The sequence below is a fragment of the Prionailurus bengalensis genome, chromosome A1 (genome assembly GCF_016509475.1).
Source record: "Prionailurus bengalensis isolate Pbe53 chromosome A1, Fcat_Pben_1.1_paternal_pri, whole genome shotgun sequence".
Lineage (NCBI taxonomy): Eukaryota > Metazoa > Chordata > Mammalia > Carnivora > Felidae > Prionailurus > Prionailurus bengalensis.
This window is the reverse complement of record NC_057343.1, coordinates 109,391,988-109,407,023: the sequence shown is the minus strand read 5'-3', so window position 1 is coordinate 109,407,023 and position 15,036 is coordinate 109,391,988. Positions and strand designations below refer to the sequence as shown.

Sequence of the window (15,036 nt, the reverse complement as noted above, 5' to 3'; positions counted from 1 at the left end):
TATGCTTATCCTTGAACAGTCACTTTGGGCAGAGAGATGCAGGGCTCCCCTTGTACTGAGTCACAGACCCTGTCTTGATTATCACAAGGAAAAGCAAGAGACTATCATCAGCAAAAGCAGAAAGTAGATGCTGTTCACTGTAGTCCTTTATATTTTGGGAACCTCCCTTTCAGAGAAATACTTCTAAATGATTAGTAGGCATCATTCACTTCACTTTTACTAAACTGTAAAATTCTAATTAAATGTAAGCAGAGTTCTGCAGCTTATTAGGGTCATATTCTTCAGAAGACTACTCCCACAGTTCTTTATAGACCTAGTAATATAGAGTGCCTAGACAGCAAAATATTGACTGGTAGGCATTGTCTTGACTAATAAGTCTACTAATATGTGTATCTATATTTGTACTGGATTAAGAACCATGATATCTGAGTTTAAGTTCCAGGTAGGCAGCTGTTAGTTTTATCACTTCACCAGTTATTTTGTATATGTATTGTGGGAATAGTAAATTGTTATATTTACCTTGTGGGACTGTTGTAAGAATCAAGTAGATAAAAGATTGGAAAGGACTTCAAAAATTATAACTAACTATCCAAATACAGGCAGATGGATTCCTGCATCTCATAAAATTTCCTAACAATTTTATTTTATTTTGGTATTTTGAAAATACTTCTACATAATTTAAGTGGCAGATAAAAACAATACAAAACAATAAAATTATAAAAATAAACTGCACTATCACCATATATTTTAGAGAAAATATTTACTTTTAGCTAGAGTAATTTTGGCCTCTGGTCTGTGCTTGAATTATATTTCTAATAGATTGGTGTTTTGTTTTGTTTTTTTCCTTTCCTAGGTCCCTCCTCAGAAGACTATCAGAAATGCCATAGAGAAATGTAAGAACTAATATTTTATTTTAAAGTTGTCGAGCTTTTGAAAACCCTGTGTTATAATAGTTATATAGCTGGAATGATTGTTAGCCCACAAATTTAGGTATTCATTTATTCAGTGTTTGTTGAGGAATCATTATGTGCCAGAAATATTCTTACAGGTAGAGATACATTGTAATTAATGAAATAGATTAAAAACAAAATCTCTGCCCTCAAGTCCACATTCTACTTGGATGAGATAGACAATAAATGAATGAACAAATTCATTCTGTTCTATATGGTAATGAATGCTATGGATAAAAAGCAAGATGGGGGCTAGAGAGTATTGGAAGGAAGGTTCACTATTTTAAGTAGTGTGGTCAGAGAAGTCATAAATGAAATTTGAGCAGAGACATAAAGAAGGAAACAGAGAAAGACATGTAATTCACAGGAAAAAAGAGGATTCCAGGTGGAGGGAATAGCTGAAGCAAGGCTCTGAGCCAAGAAGGCCTGGGCTCCTGGGATGGAGTGTGGGAGAAGGAAAAAGAAGATGAAATGAGAGAAAAAGCCGTATCATATAAGGCGTGGTAGCTGAATGTAAGTGGATTGGAAAGCCTTTGAAAGGGTTAGAAGGGTAACATGATATGGCTTAGGTTTTAAAAGAATCACCCTGGCTACTGTGTTGTGAATAGATTATGAAGAGACAATTATAGTTATAGTGAGATATAGTTAGGAGACTATTGTCCTAATCTAGGCAAGAGATATTGGACCAGAGTGGTAAGAGTATAGGTAAGAACTAGCTTTTGGAACAAAATCCAAAGGATTTTGGATATATTTTGAAAGCAGAACTAACAGGGTGGTCTGTTTTTCATTGATGGAATGAATGGTGGGGTATGAAAGTAGTCAAGGCTGACTCCGCACTTTTGGCTTAAGCAACTCGAAGATGGGAGAGACTGAGGAGAAAGATTCCTGAGCAAAGATCAAGAGCTTGGTTTGCGGCATGTAGACTGAGGGTAGGGTGTGTGTGAGAGCGACAGTATCTAAATTCAAGGAGGTGGTCACAGTCTGGGGGTGGTGTCGTTTCTAAAATAGAAAAGGACATTAATTTTTAAGAAGTATTATCTTTCCTGTTACTTGAGATTCTTACCTCAAGAATCCTAGGAAACAAGATTGCCATTCTGTTTTGCATAAATGAGGGAACCAAGAATCAGGACAGGTTAAGTAACTTTTCCAAGGCCAGTAGCAAAACTGGCCTTTAAACTCAGGTCTTTCTGATTCTAAACATTGTACCTTGTCCTCCATATGTATTGTCTCACACTGAAAAGTATATAAATGTATTACCTTTTATTAAACTATTTGTTCATATAGATATGGTAACATTTTCTTAACCAGTTGTGTTCTTTCTACAGATATTTTATAGTATACAAATGTTATTATTGTATGGACGCCTGGGTGGCTCAGTCATTTGAGCGTCCTGACTTCGGCTCAGGTCATGATCTCACAGCTTGTGAGTTCGAGCCCTCCATCGGGCTCTGTGCTGACAGCTCAGAGCCTAGAACCTGCTTCGGATTCTGTGTCTCCCTCTCTCTCTGCCCCTAACCCACACGCATTCTGTCTCTGTCTCTCTCAAAAATAAATAAACATTAAAAAAATTTTTAATGTTATTATTGTAAAGATTATTTGAAGATTCTCTACAGTTACTGAAAAATTGAGACTAATCATTAATTTGTTCCTATTATAGAGTGATGACATTAAGCGACCAAAATATTTCTCAGAAACCAAAGAATACTTTGCATTCAGAATCAGGTAATAAACAGTGAAACTAATCATTTTCATAATTCTGTATTTCTTTATTTTTGTGATAATGCAGTATATTTTTAGAAAATTGGTAGCCCAGGAAACTGAGTGCTTTTTAGCTTGGTTATATTTTAAAAAATGAAGATATGTGAAGTTAGAAAGATATGTGTGTCTTTAACTATCACTAAAATACCCATTATTAATTCATTTCATAAACATTTACTGAGTATATACTCTGTATTAGGTGTTGCTATATATACCAGTAAAGAGTAGTATTAAATCCTTGCCTCCTAAGTTTCAGTCATGGGAGAGGAAGATAATCAGTAAACATTTATATTGCAATTATGTGTGATGATTGAAAATAAAAGGATAAATACAGTGTCTTGCATTATAGGCACTCTATAATTAAGTCTATTATTGGAATAAACTTCAACATTTCCAACCTTATTAATTCATGCTGTATCTCAGATTTCCATTTTTATTTCCTGAATCAAGTTTTATAGCATTTATTTGTGGGTAAACAAAGAATTGCTGGTTTTACTCTTAATAGGCAAGTTTGTATGAACTAAAAGAAAAAAATAGTTTTTTGCATCATTTTCACTTTGAGAAATACTGCTACTGAGTATTTTCTAAATGTCAAGCATTATGTTAGGATTTCTGGGTATAAAAATGATGAAAATAGTTGCTCTTTTAAGGGAAATTAATCAAGTGATAAAAACTAAACTTGTAAAAGCACCCATCTTTCAAAGGAGTAGCATCTACTACGCTGGAGGGTGAGCATTAGAAGAGGAATTTTTGTATAAATCTAAGAGTAAGGGAGCTTGTGAACAAGAGAAGAGAGGCTATCAAAGTGAAAGTAGTAAGGGTTCCAAAAGCAATCATGATTTTACTTAGGTCTTGCCCAATAAAAAGTTTTCTTTGGCTGTGGAAAATACTATTTATAAAGCCTGATAGTGAGTCAGAACAGTGATTCTGGAATTATGTATGCTTTTGTATTCTTACTTCTATGTGGTTGATTAACTTGAAATTTAAAATTAAATGACATCTTACTCAAGAATTACTTTTTACTTCCTTAGTTCAACAAATCCAACTGTGTTCCTATGTCATGTTCTTTACTAAGTGTTAGAAACTTGTCTAGTCATAGAGACAAACATAAACAGGTAACTACTTCCCAGGTAACTCCTGCACAGTCTGCTTTGCAATCTAATCTGCCACTATTAGCCATTAAATGTGGAAGTTCTTCAAGGCCAGTTCCTAGATTTTAATCTTTTTAAAATTTACCCCTAATATGTACAGGTATTCTATAAAAAGCAGGGTCTCCAAGTTTTCTCTCAATCTAGACTTTCTTCTGAGAATAAGACCCTTATATGTAGCTGCCTTCTGGACATTTCCCCTTGGATGTTTCAGAGATAACTTATCACACCATTCATTAATTCCATTCATTCAACAAATATTCTTTAATCACCTACATTGTGACACAAAGTTTCTTAGTTGCTGGGGAACATGACCGAGTCCTTGCCCTAACAGAGCTGCTATAGTGGAGGAAGAAAGATAATAAATAGAGAAACAAATGAATATACATCAATATTAGAATAAAAATAAAGCAGGGTAAAAACAGGGTATGAGTAGGGATGCTATTTTATGATTTTTTTTAAGTTTATTTATTTTGAGAGAGACTGTGTGAGCAGGGGAGAGGCAGAGAGAGAAGGAGAGAGAGAATCCCAAGCAGGCTCCATCCTATCAGTGCACATCCAGACATGGGGCTTGATCCCATGAACCACAAGATCATGACCTGAGCCAAGATCAAGAGTTGGACCCTCAACCACCTGAGCCACCCAGGCGCCCCAAGGGATACTATTTTATTGTATTTTTAAATTTTATTTAATTTTTTATTTTTTTATATAATTTATTGTCAAGTTAGCTAACATACAGTGTATATGGTGTGCTCTTGGCTTTGGGAGTAGGTTCCCGTGACTCATCACTTACATAAAACACCTAGTGCTTACCCCATTAAGTGCCCTCCTCACTGCCCATCACTCATTTTCCCCGCCCCCACCCCCTTCCACCCTCAGTTTGTTCTCTGTATTTAAAAGTCTCTAGGATAAGCATCTCTGAGGAGATGATATTTGTACAGAGCTTGAATGTGGGTCATGTGAAAATCTGTGATAGAGTATGCTGGCAAAGGGAACAACAAGAGAAAAGGTCCTAAGATGGGAATGAGCGCAGCATGTTTGAAGAAGAGAAAAGAGGTTAGTATGACTGGAGCAAAATGAGTTTAAAAAAAATGAATGACTGCAGTTGTGTTGAGGGCTAGTCAAGTGGTATAATGTAGAGTCTCCTATGCCATCATAAGGAGTAAGAATTCTATTCTACATGTCTGAGAAGTGGGATGATGTGATTGGATATATATTTTTTTATAATTTTTAAATGTTTTTATTTATTTTTGAGAGACAGAGAGAGACAGAGCATGAGTGGGGGAGGGACAGAGAAAGAGGGAGACACAGAATGTGAAGCAGGCTCCAGGTTGTGAGCTGTCAGCACAGAGCCCAACATAGGGCTTGAACTCAAGAACTGCGAGATCATCACCTGAGCTAGTCAGACACTTAGCTGACTGAGCCACCCAGGCGCCCCTTGGATACATATTTTAGAATAATCACTCTGGCTGCTATGTGGAGATAGACTAAGAAGGCAAAGAGACCCTGTTAAACTATTGTAGTGGTCAGGTAATGGTATGAGACTAACGTGGTAGCAGTGGTCTGATTTGGAATATATATATATATATCTTTAGTGTTTTATTATTTTTGAGAGAGAGAGAGACACACATTATGAATAGGGAGGAGCAGAGAGAGAGGTAGACACAAAATTCAATGCAGGCTCCAGGCTCTGAGCTGGTAGCACAGAGCCCAATGCAGGGCTCGAACTCATGGACTGTGAGATCATGACCTGACCGAAGTTGGATGCTTAACCAACTGAGCCACCCAGGTGCCCCCAGAATATATTTCAAAGCACTGGGATTTTCTGATTAATCTGTATGTTGGGTAAGAGAAAAATAAATGTCAAGGATGAGTCTAAAATTATTGGTTTAAGCAAGTGGATGAATGATGGTATCATTTCTTGAGAAAGCACTGGAGGACAGAGCAAGTTGGGAGGATGATTAAGAGAATTTGGTTTCCTTTTGGGATGAGCACTGGGTGTTGTATGGAAACCAATTTGACAATAAATTTCATATTAAAAAAAAAGAGAGAATTTGGTTTCAACATTGAATTTTATCTCTCTACTCCTATACCTAATGTTTCATGAAATGATGCAGACAAAAACATGTATGTGTTGTGTAATTCCATATATATGAAGTTCAAGAACAGGCAAGACTATTTTGGGTAGTAGAAGTAATAATAGTGGTAATCTTTGGAAAGGGGGTGCTGAATGGGAAGGAACATATAGGAAACTTTTGACATGTTGGAATATTTTATATCTTGATTTGGGTGGTGATTATATGGGTGAATACATACATATTTAAGATTTGTGCCTACTATTGTGTACGTAGAGTTCTTCAATAAAATATTAAAACATTGAGAGACTTATTAGCCTTCAAGTAGAGATGTAATGAGAGCAGTTTGTGATACAGGAGTCTGGAGTTTAGGGCAGAGACTGGAGCTATAAATAAATATCTGGAGTCAAGAATATAAATGTTTTAAAGCCATAGGATCAGATGAGATCACCTAGGAAGTGGCATAGAAAACAAACATGCAAAAAGAATGTAAATGAAACACTTCAGCATTTAGAAGTAGCTGTAACAAAAGTTACCGAGAGAATAAATAAAGCAGGAATTGAGGACTAACCTGGTCTTCCACTAGTGTCTTCCATCTATCAAGTGTAGCTTAGCAGACTGGAAACATCGGGATCATTCTTGACACCTTCCTCTTTGTTACTTCTTAGACTTAATCTATTACCAAACCTTGGTACCAATTTTATCTCTTACAGAATTCTGAAACCTACTACTTCCCTCTACTTGAGGAGATGAATATGAGTGAAGTGGTTAGTCTCAAGGGTTGCCAGATTTAGCAAGTAAAGATGCAGAATGGTCAGTTAATTTTGAATTCAGATAAATAATTTTTAATATAATTATGTCACAAATATTGTATATGCTTGTACTATTACATGGCATATACTTATACTAAAAAATTATTTGCTTATCTGAAATTCAAATTTAAATGGGTATCCTATTTGTGTCTAGAAACCTAATTAGCCTCTGCAACGAGGCTGGGAATGTATATGTATTATAGGCAGGCATCAAAAAATCAGGATTTTATATGCTAAGTTAGAAAGCTTGAGTTTTAACTGGAATGAAGTGGAAAGCCTTGGGAAATTTTTAAGCAGATGATATTAGACTTGTATTTTAGGTATGTAACAGGGGTAGTGGAGTACAGAGGGGCTAAATTGAAAAACTACTGAAATAATCCGAAGGGAAATCTCTTGTTGCCTTAAAGCAAGGTATTAGTGTTAAGAATAAAGAAAAGCCAAATTTGCATATTAAGTACATATGCTAGGTAACATTGGCAGAAAGCAGACAGTCAAAAGATTTTTGTTGCTTTTTGGATTGAGTCTGGAGAGTGAAAAAAAAGAGAAGAGTCAGGACTGAGTAGGAGCCATGAAAGGGATCAGAGGGAAAATGTTCATGCTTGTTGTACTGATGTCCAATAAGGTAGGGCAGGAAAGGTTTCTGCTCATATTTGTGGGACCTGAAATTAGATTCCTGTAGGTTTGGGAGTAAACAGGAGGAGAGGAAGTTATGTTAGTATATGTGGACATGCCTGTGGATAAGAGGAGAGAGAGGATATAGCATGAAGGGGTATTGGGTACAGATAAAGTTTTTGGTAAGATCAAAGAGTCCTGACTATATTTTAAATGTTGATAGAAAAGTTGCAGTAGAGAAGTTTCAAGAGAGCCTGAAAATACAGGAATATGGAAATGAAAGGATAATTAATGAAGAATTTTAATCACACACACCTTTCTCTATTAATTGAAAAGTAAATATTTTACATAGAGCTTATTTACTCCTATGAAACCTGGGACTCTTATCTGTAGCAAGTCAGATTATTCAACATATATTAAGTTTTTCTTCTGAAACTATTACAGAGATGCAGTCATTGAAATCAGGGTTTTGTTTTTCAAATTTGAGTTCTATTTTCTATACTTATAGTTAAGGAGAGGTTAAATAATTAAAATATTGAAGTATCTTTTTCTTTACAGATAATGCAGCTTGTGAAGTTTTACTTGCTGAGAAAACTTACCCTTCAGCACCTGAAAAAACAAAGAAAAAAGCAAGTATTAAAGCAGAATAACTACATAAACCATAAATTTAATTAATATAGAGCATATTCTTAACTAACAGTTTTATAGGAATTATTTTTCAGTTATTTAAGTCAATAATTTCAAATATTTTTGAATTTAGTAGTTAATATTATTGTTACTTGAATATATACTCTATATAGGTTTAGTGAAAGAGAATTGAAATTTACAGATTTTCCAGATTTCTTTTGGATAAGTGGATGTCTATTAAACATTCATTTAAGGTGAAAATAAGACATTTGCTGTATGTCCACAGCAGTGTTTTCTGCTGAGGAGTATTTGTGAATTAGTACTTTAGTCCTAGAGTCTAGAGGTCTTTGGGGAGGAAATTGAATTTTGTTTTGTATGTAATAGAGCTAATATTTGAGTGAGTATTCAATGCTAAGCATTATTCTAAGCACTTTTTTATAAATTGTATCTTTTCCTTATAGCATTCCTATCACCTAAGTTTTTGTTTTGTTTTATTTTGTTTCCACCCATTTTATAGCTGAGAAAAATGAGATCTAGATATTAATTAGTATGTTTGCAGAGTTTGTGGCAGGTCTTTCTGGATCTAATCCTGTATTCTTTACACTACACTTTACTGTCATTGTATACATTGGGGATAAAATTGCAAAAGGGCAAGACTGTCAGTAGGAAGACTCCGTAGTATGAAGTTGCAGATATTTTAGGTGCAAGATTGTGGTGGCTTTGGGGCACGTAGGTGGCTCAGTCAGTTAAGCATCCACTTTGGGCTCAGGTCATGATCTCGTGATTTGTGAATTCAAGCCCTACATCAGGCTGTCTGCTGTCAGTGCAGAGCCCACTTTGGATCCTCTGTCTCCCTCTCCCTCTGTCCTTCCCCTGCACGCAATCTCTCAAAAGTAAACATTAAAAAAAAAAAAAAGATTGTGGTGCCTTTGACTAGGGTTTTTTGTAGGAGAGATGGAAAAATAAGCATGGATTCAAGATAATTATGCCTGTAGAGTTCAAGAATCGGATATAGAGGGTAAAGGAATGAGAGGTGTCAAAAAAGACATCTAGGTTTCTGTCTTAACCAGCTTTGGTGGATAAAGGTGCTATTTACTGTGATAGGAAAGGCAGGACGTTTGAGGGCACCTGAAAATGAAAATGTTGGAAGGACCATTGGCTACAACTCTGCAGGTTAGGACAGAAAAGAAGTGTACAGTGTTTTAAATTCATAGAAATAGATGAAAGCACGTTAGAAAGAATGAGTATCTATCAAGTGAGGAAGAGACAAGAGTCCAGGATCACTCCTTGGAAAGCTTTATGGTCAGGTACAAAAGTAAGAATGGACAGAGAAAAGGAGGGAAATAAACAGAATATGGTATCATAGAAGACAAGAGAGGAGAGCATTTACTCCTAAAAGAGGGAGTGGTTAACAATGCTGAATGTTGCTTGGAATCCCAGTGTTATAAAGAACTTTATAAAATTGGAGGACTTCAAATTTCTGGTCTAGCATGTAAGGAACTTAGAAGTCATCTCTCTGTCCTAACAAGTAAAAAGCTGAAGAAAGTGAAAAATCAACAACTCTTTTTAGGCATGTCAGAAAAATAAGGTCATAGGCTAAAGTGCTGCAGTAAAACTTGGAAAGACAGGTCAGTGGATATAGAGAATCATGACTTACTGGAACAGAAATGTGTGAACAGAAACCTCCCTGAGAACCAGTGCTGGAATGGGAACCAGTGCTAGTGTGATTGGTGAGTTGCTGGAGGCTCACTGAGGACAACACTGAGAGTTAAAAACTCAAGAGGAACACAGTCATCAGGGGGCCTCAATAATTTTATGAGTTTTACCTCTAGGAGGGACCTCTACCAAGTCCTCACAGTAAATATCAAAGAAAAATCCCCTCATGCTTTTAGTAGTGAGGAGGGAAAAAGAACCATTTGGAAATACACTAGAATATTATGTTCTTTTTTGTTCTTTTTTAATGTTTTTTTAAAATTTTTTATTTATTTTGAGAGAAAGAGACTGCAAGCAGGGGAGAGGGGGAGAGAGAGAGAGAGAGAGAGAATGAATCTCAAGCAGGCTCCATGCTCAGTATGGAGCCCAACATGGAACCTGATCCCACAAACCTTGAGATCATGTCCTGAACCAAAATCAAGAGTTGTTTGCTTAACCAGCTGAGCCACCCAGGTGCCCCTGGAGTATTTTGTTCTGAACAAAGCCTTCCATCAGAAGAAAATATTTTACCATAGCTAATTTGCTGGTATTTTAGCAGAGGCTATCCTACCTGGCGGAAGGGAAGTACCCAACTCCAGCCAGCTCTGCTTTTTCAAATGAGGAAAGAAAAATACTCCAATTCTAGCTTCCTCTAACTTCCACATGGGGGGAATGGAAATACCCAACTACAGGGGAGCCTGGGTAGTTCATTTGGTTAAGGGTCCAACTTTTGATTTCAGCTGAGGTCATGAGCTCACAGTTTGTGAGTTCAAGCCCTGCATGGGACTCTGCACTGACAGTGCAGATCCTGCTTGGGATTCTCTCTCTCCCTCTCTCTCTGCCCCTCCCCAACACGTGTGCACCCTTGCTCTGTCTCTCTCTCAAAATGAATAAATAAACTTAAAAAAAGAACAGGAAATACACAACTACACCTCTCTCTAGCTGTGCTGTCCCACCTAAGGAGGTGTGAGAACCAAGAAACACTGGTGAATTTTACCATCCAGAAGCACAGGCTAAACAATAAACAAAAAAGACATCATCACAGCCCTATGACTGCTTCCCCTCCCCCCACATCTTACCACTACATTACTATAGGCCTATTTACCACAGTTCCTATTAACCAGTACATCTTGTCTACCTTTTAGCAAAAAATTACAAGGCATATTAAAAGGCAAAAAAAAGTTTGAGAGACTGAATAAACATCAGAATCAGAGTCAGATGTGGCAGTAGTATTAGAATTATCAGACCAGAATTTTTAAATAACTATGATTAATATGCTAAGGACATTATAGTAAAAAGTAGACAACATGCAAGAACAGATGAATAATATAAACACAAAGATCTATGTTCTAAGAAAGATCAAAAAAGAAATGCTAGAGATTAAAAATACTATAGCAAGAATAAAGAATGCCTTTGATGGACTCATTAGTAGACTGGACACAACTTAGGAAAGAATACCTAAGTTTGAGGATATGACCGAAGAAACTTCCAACACTGAAAAGCAAAGAGAAAAAAGACAAAACAAAACAAAACAAAACAAAACAAAACAAAAACCAGACTATTCAAGAACTGTGGAACAACTACAAAAGGTGTGACATACACATAATTGGAATTCCAGAAAGAAAATAAACAGAAAAAGGAATAAAAGCAACATTTGAAGCAATAATGAGTCAGAATTTCCCAAAATTATTGTCAGATACCAAATCATAGATTCAGGAAGTTCACAGAATACCATGCAGGATAAATGCTCCCAAAACTACATCTAGATTTATTATATTCAAACATCAGAAAATCAAAGAGAAAGAAAAACATTTTTAAAGAAGCCAGAGGGGAAAAAACACCTTACTTATAAAAGAGCAAAGGTAAGCATTACAGACCTCTCCTTAGAAACTATTAAGAAATAAAAGACTGTGGCACAAAAACAGACACATAGACCAATGGAATAGAATAGAAACCCCAGAACTAGACCCACAAACGTATGGCCAACTCATCTTTGACAAAGCAGGAAAGAACATCCAATGGAAAAAAGACAGCCTCTTTAACAAATGGTGCTGGGAGAACTGGACAGCAACATGCAGAAGGTGGAAACTAGACCACTTTCTCACACCATTCACAAAAATAAACTCAAAATGGATAAAGGATCTAAATGTGAGACAGGAAACCATCAAAACCTTAGAGGAGAAAGCAGGAAAAGACCTCTCTGACCTCAGCCGTAGCAATCTCTTCCTCGACACATCCCCAAAGGCAAGGGAATTAAAAGCAAAAGTGAATTACTGGGACCTTATGAAGATAAAAAGCTTCTGCACAGCAAAGGAAACAACCAACAAAACTAAAAGGCAACCAACGGAATGGGAAAAGATATTCGCAAATGACATATCGGACAAAGGGCTAGTATCCAAAATCTATAAAGAGCTCACCAAACTCCACACCCGAAAAACAAATAACCCAGTGAAGAAATGGGCAGAAAACATGAATAGACACTTCTCTAAAGAAGACATCCGGATGGCCAACAGGCACATGAAAAGATGTTCAGCGTCGCTCCTTATCAGGGAAATACAGATCAAAACCACACTCAGGTATCACCTCACGCCAGTCAGAGTGGCCAAAATGAACAAATCAGGAGACTATAGATGCTGGCGAGGATGTGGAGAAACGGGAACCCTCTTTCACTGTTGGTGGGAATGCAAATTGGTGCAGCCGCTCTGGAAAGCAGTGTGGAGGTTCCTCAGAAAATTAAAAATAGACCTACCCTATGACCCAGCAATAGCACTGCTAGGAATTTACCCAAGGGATACAGGAGTACTGATGCATAGGGCCACTTGTACCCCAATGTTCATAGCAGCACTCTCAACAATAGCCAAATGATGGAAAGAGCCTAAATGTCCATCAACTGATGAATGGATAAAGAAATTGTGGTTTATATACACAATGGAATATTACGTGGCAATGAGAAAAAATGAAATATGGCCTTTTGTAGCAACGTGGATGGAACTGGAGAGTGTGATGCTAAGTGAAATAAGCCATACAGAGAAAGACAGATACCATATGTTTTCACTCTTATGTGGATCCTGAGAAACTTAACAGGAACCCATGGGGGAGGGGAAGGAAAAAAAAAAAAAGAGGTTAGAATGGGAGGGAGCCAAAGCATAAGAGACTGTTAAAAACTGAGAACAAACTGAGGGTTGATGGGGGAGTGGGAGGGAGGAGAGGGTGGGTGATGGGTATTGAGGAGGGCACCTTTTGGGATGAGCACTGGGTGTTGTATGGAAACCAATTTGTCAATAAATTTCATAAAAAAAAAAAGAAATAAAAGACTGAAGTGAAATATTTAAAGTGCTGAGAGAAAAAAACCACCAAGCTAGAATTCTATACCTTGTGAAATTCTCCTTCAAAAATGAAGGACAATTAAAGATTTTCTCAGACAAACAAAAATTTATAATTTGTTGCCAGTAGGCCTTCCTTTTAAGAAATATTAAGGGAAGTTCTTCAAAGAGAAGGAAAGTAATATGCCGGTATAAGTTTATCTATCCTAATAAATGTAACACTGTGTTGCAGTACGTTAAATAAGGGAGATTGTGCATGAGTACGGTCAAGGGGTATATGGGAACTCTATGCATTTTTCTCAATTCTTCTGTGAACCTCAACCTTCTCTAAAAAATTTGTTAGTTTTTTAAAAGTCAGTTGCATTCACAGTCAAGAAGGAAACCAATGACTCTAGCATGAATAATTTTAGTGGACTGGTGACAGGCAAGCCAGATTAGAATAGATTGAAGAGTTATAGAAAAAAAGGAAATATAACATATAAAAAGAAGTAAATTGGGACACCAAAAACATAAAACATATGTGGAGGTGGGGAGTAGAATATTTTTGTGCAGTTGAAGTTGATTTGTTATCATCTTAAAATAGACTATTACAAGTATTTTGAAACCCTATGATAATCACAAAGCCAAAATCTTTAAGAGACTCACAAATGATAAAGAGAAAAGAATCAAGGCATACCATTATAAAAATCATCCATTCATAAAGAGGGGCACCTGAGTGGCCCAGTCTGTTGAGCATCCGACTTCAGCTTAGGTCATGATCTCACAGTTCATGAGTTCGAAACCCGCATCAGGCTTTGTGCTGACAGCTCAGAGCCTGGAGTCTGCTTCCGATTCTGTGTCTCCCTCTCTCTCTGTCCCTCCCCCGTTCATGCTCTGTCTCTCTGTCTCAAAAATAAATAAACGTTAAAAAAAATTTTTTTTAATTACTTTAAATGATTAAAATTCTTCATTTAAAAGACATAAAGTGGGGGAATAAAAAATAGCGCAACTATATGCTGCCTACAAGAGACTCACTTAAGCTTTAAAGACAATTAAGCTTAAAGTGAAAGAATGGAAAAAATTATTCCATGGAAATGGAAACTAGAAGAGAACAGGAGTATACTCCTGATGATAAAAGGTATACTTTTATCAGACTAAATAGATTTTAAGTTAAAAGCTGTAATAACAGACAGTGTTATTACATAATGATAAAGGGGTCAATTCATCAAGAGGATATAACAAGTTAAATATATACAGACACAATACTGAAGCACTTAATTATATTAAATAATCATTAACAGGTCTCAAGGCAGAAATACACAACAATGCAATAATAGTAGAATACTTCGATACCCTATTATTCAACAATGAATAGATGATCCAGAGAGAAAATCATGGAGGAAATAATGGATTTGGACAGCACTTTAGACCAAATGGACCTAACAGACATATACAACATTTCATTTAACAACGATAGAGTCCACATTCTTCTCAGTGTACATGGAACATGCTCTAGGATAGATTACATGTTGTGGCACAAAACAAGTCTTACCAAATTTAAAAAGATTGAAATTATATCAAATATCTTTTCTGAACACATTGGTATGACACTAAAAATTTGTAACAGAAGGAAAGAGGGGAGGGTGTCTGGGTGGCTCTGTCAGTTAAGCTACTGACTCTTGGTTTTGACTCAGCTCATGATCTCATGGTTCATGGGTTTGAGCCCCATGTCTGAACTATCAGAGCCTGCTTGGGATTCTGTCTCTCTGCCCTTCCACCACTCATGCTCCTTCTCTCTTTCTCTCAAAATAAAGACACTTAAAAAAAGGGAAAGGGAGAACATTCACATATATGTGAAAATTAACACATTTGTGAGCAACTAATGAGTCAAAGAAGAAATCAAAAGAGATACCAAAAATATCTTGAGACAAATGAAAATGGAAACACAACATACCAAAACTTAAGGGGTGCTGCAAAAGTAACCCAAGAGAGAACATTATAGTGATAAATACTGTCCTTAAGAAGAAATTAAGGTCTCAAATAAGCAACGTAACCTTATA

General features: G+C 36.5%; 1 protein-coding gene across 1 annotated transcript in view; it reads left to right on the top strand.

Moving 5' to 3' along the window:
- Positions 1-15,036, top strand: part of MEIKIN (meiotic kinetochore factor) — an 80,770-nt gene that overhangs the window by 22,551 nt on the left and 43,183 nt on the right. The window contains exons 7-9 of the mRNA XM_043587085.1: positions 854-893; positions 2,608-2,672; positions 7,914-7,984. Of these exons, the coding sequence (XP_043443020.1) occupies positions 854-893; positions 2,608-2,672; positions 7,914-7,984 (176 nt within the window). The remainder of the gene's footprint in view (positions 1-853; positions 894-2,607; positions 2,673-7,913; positions 7,985-15,036) is intronic.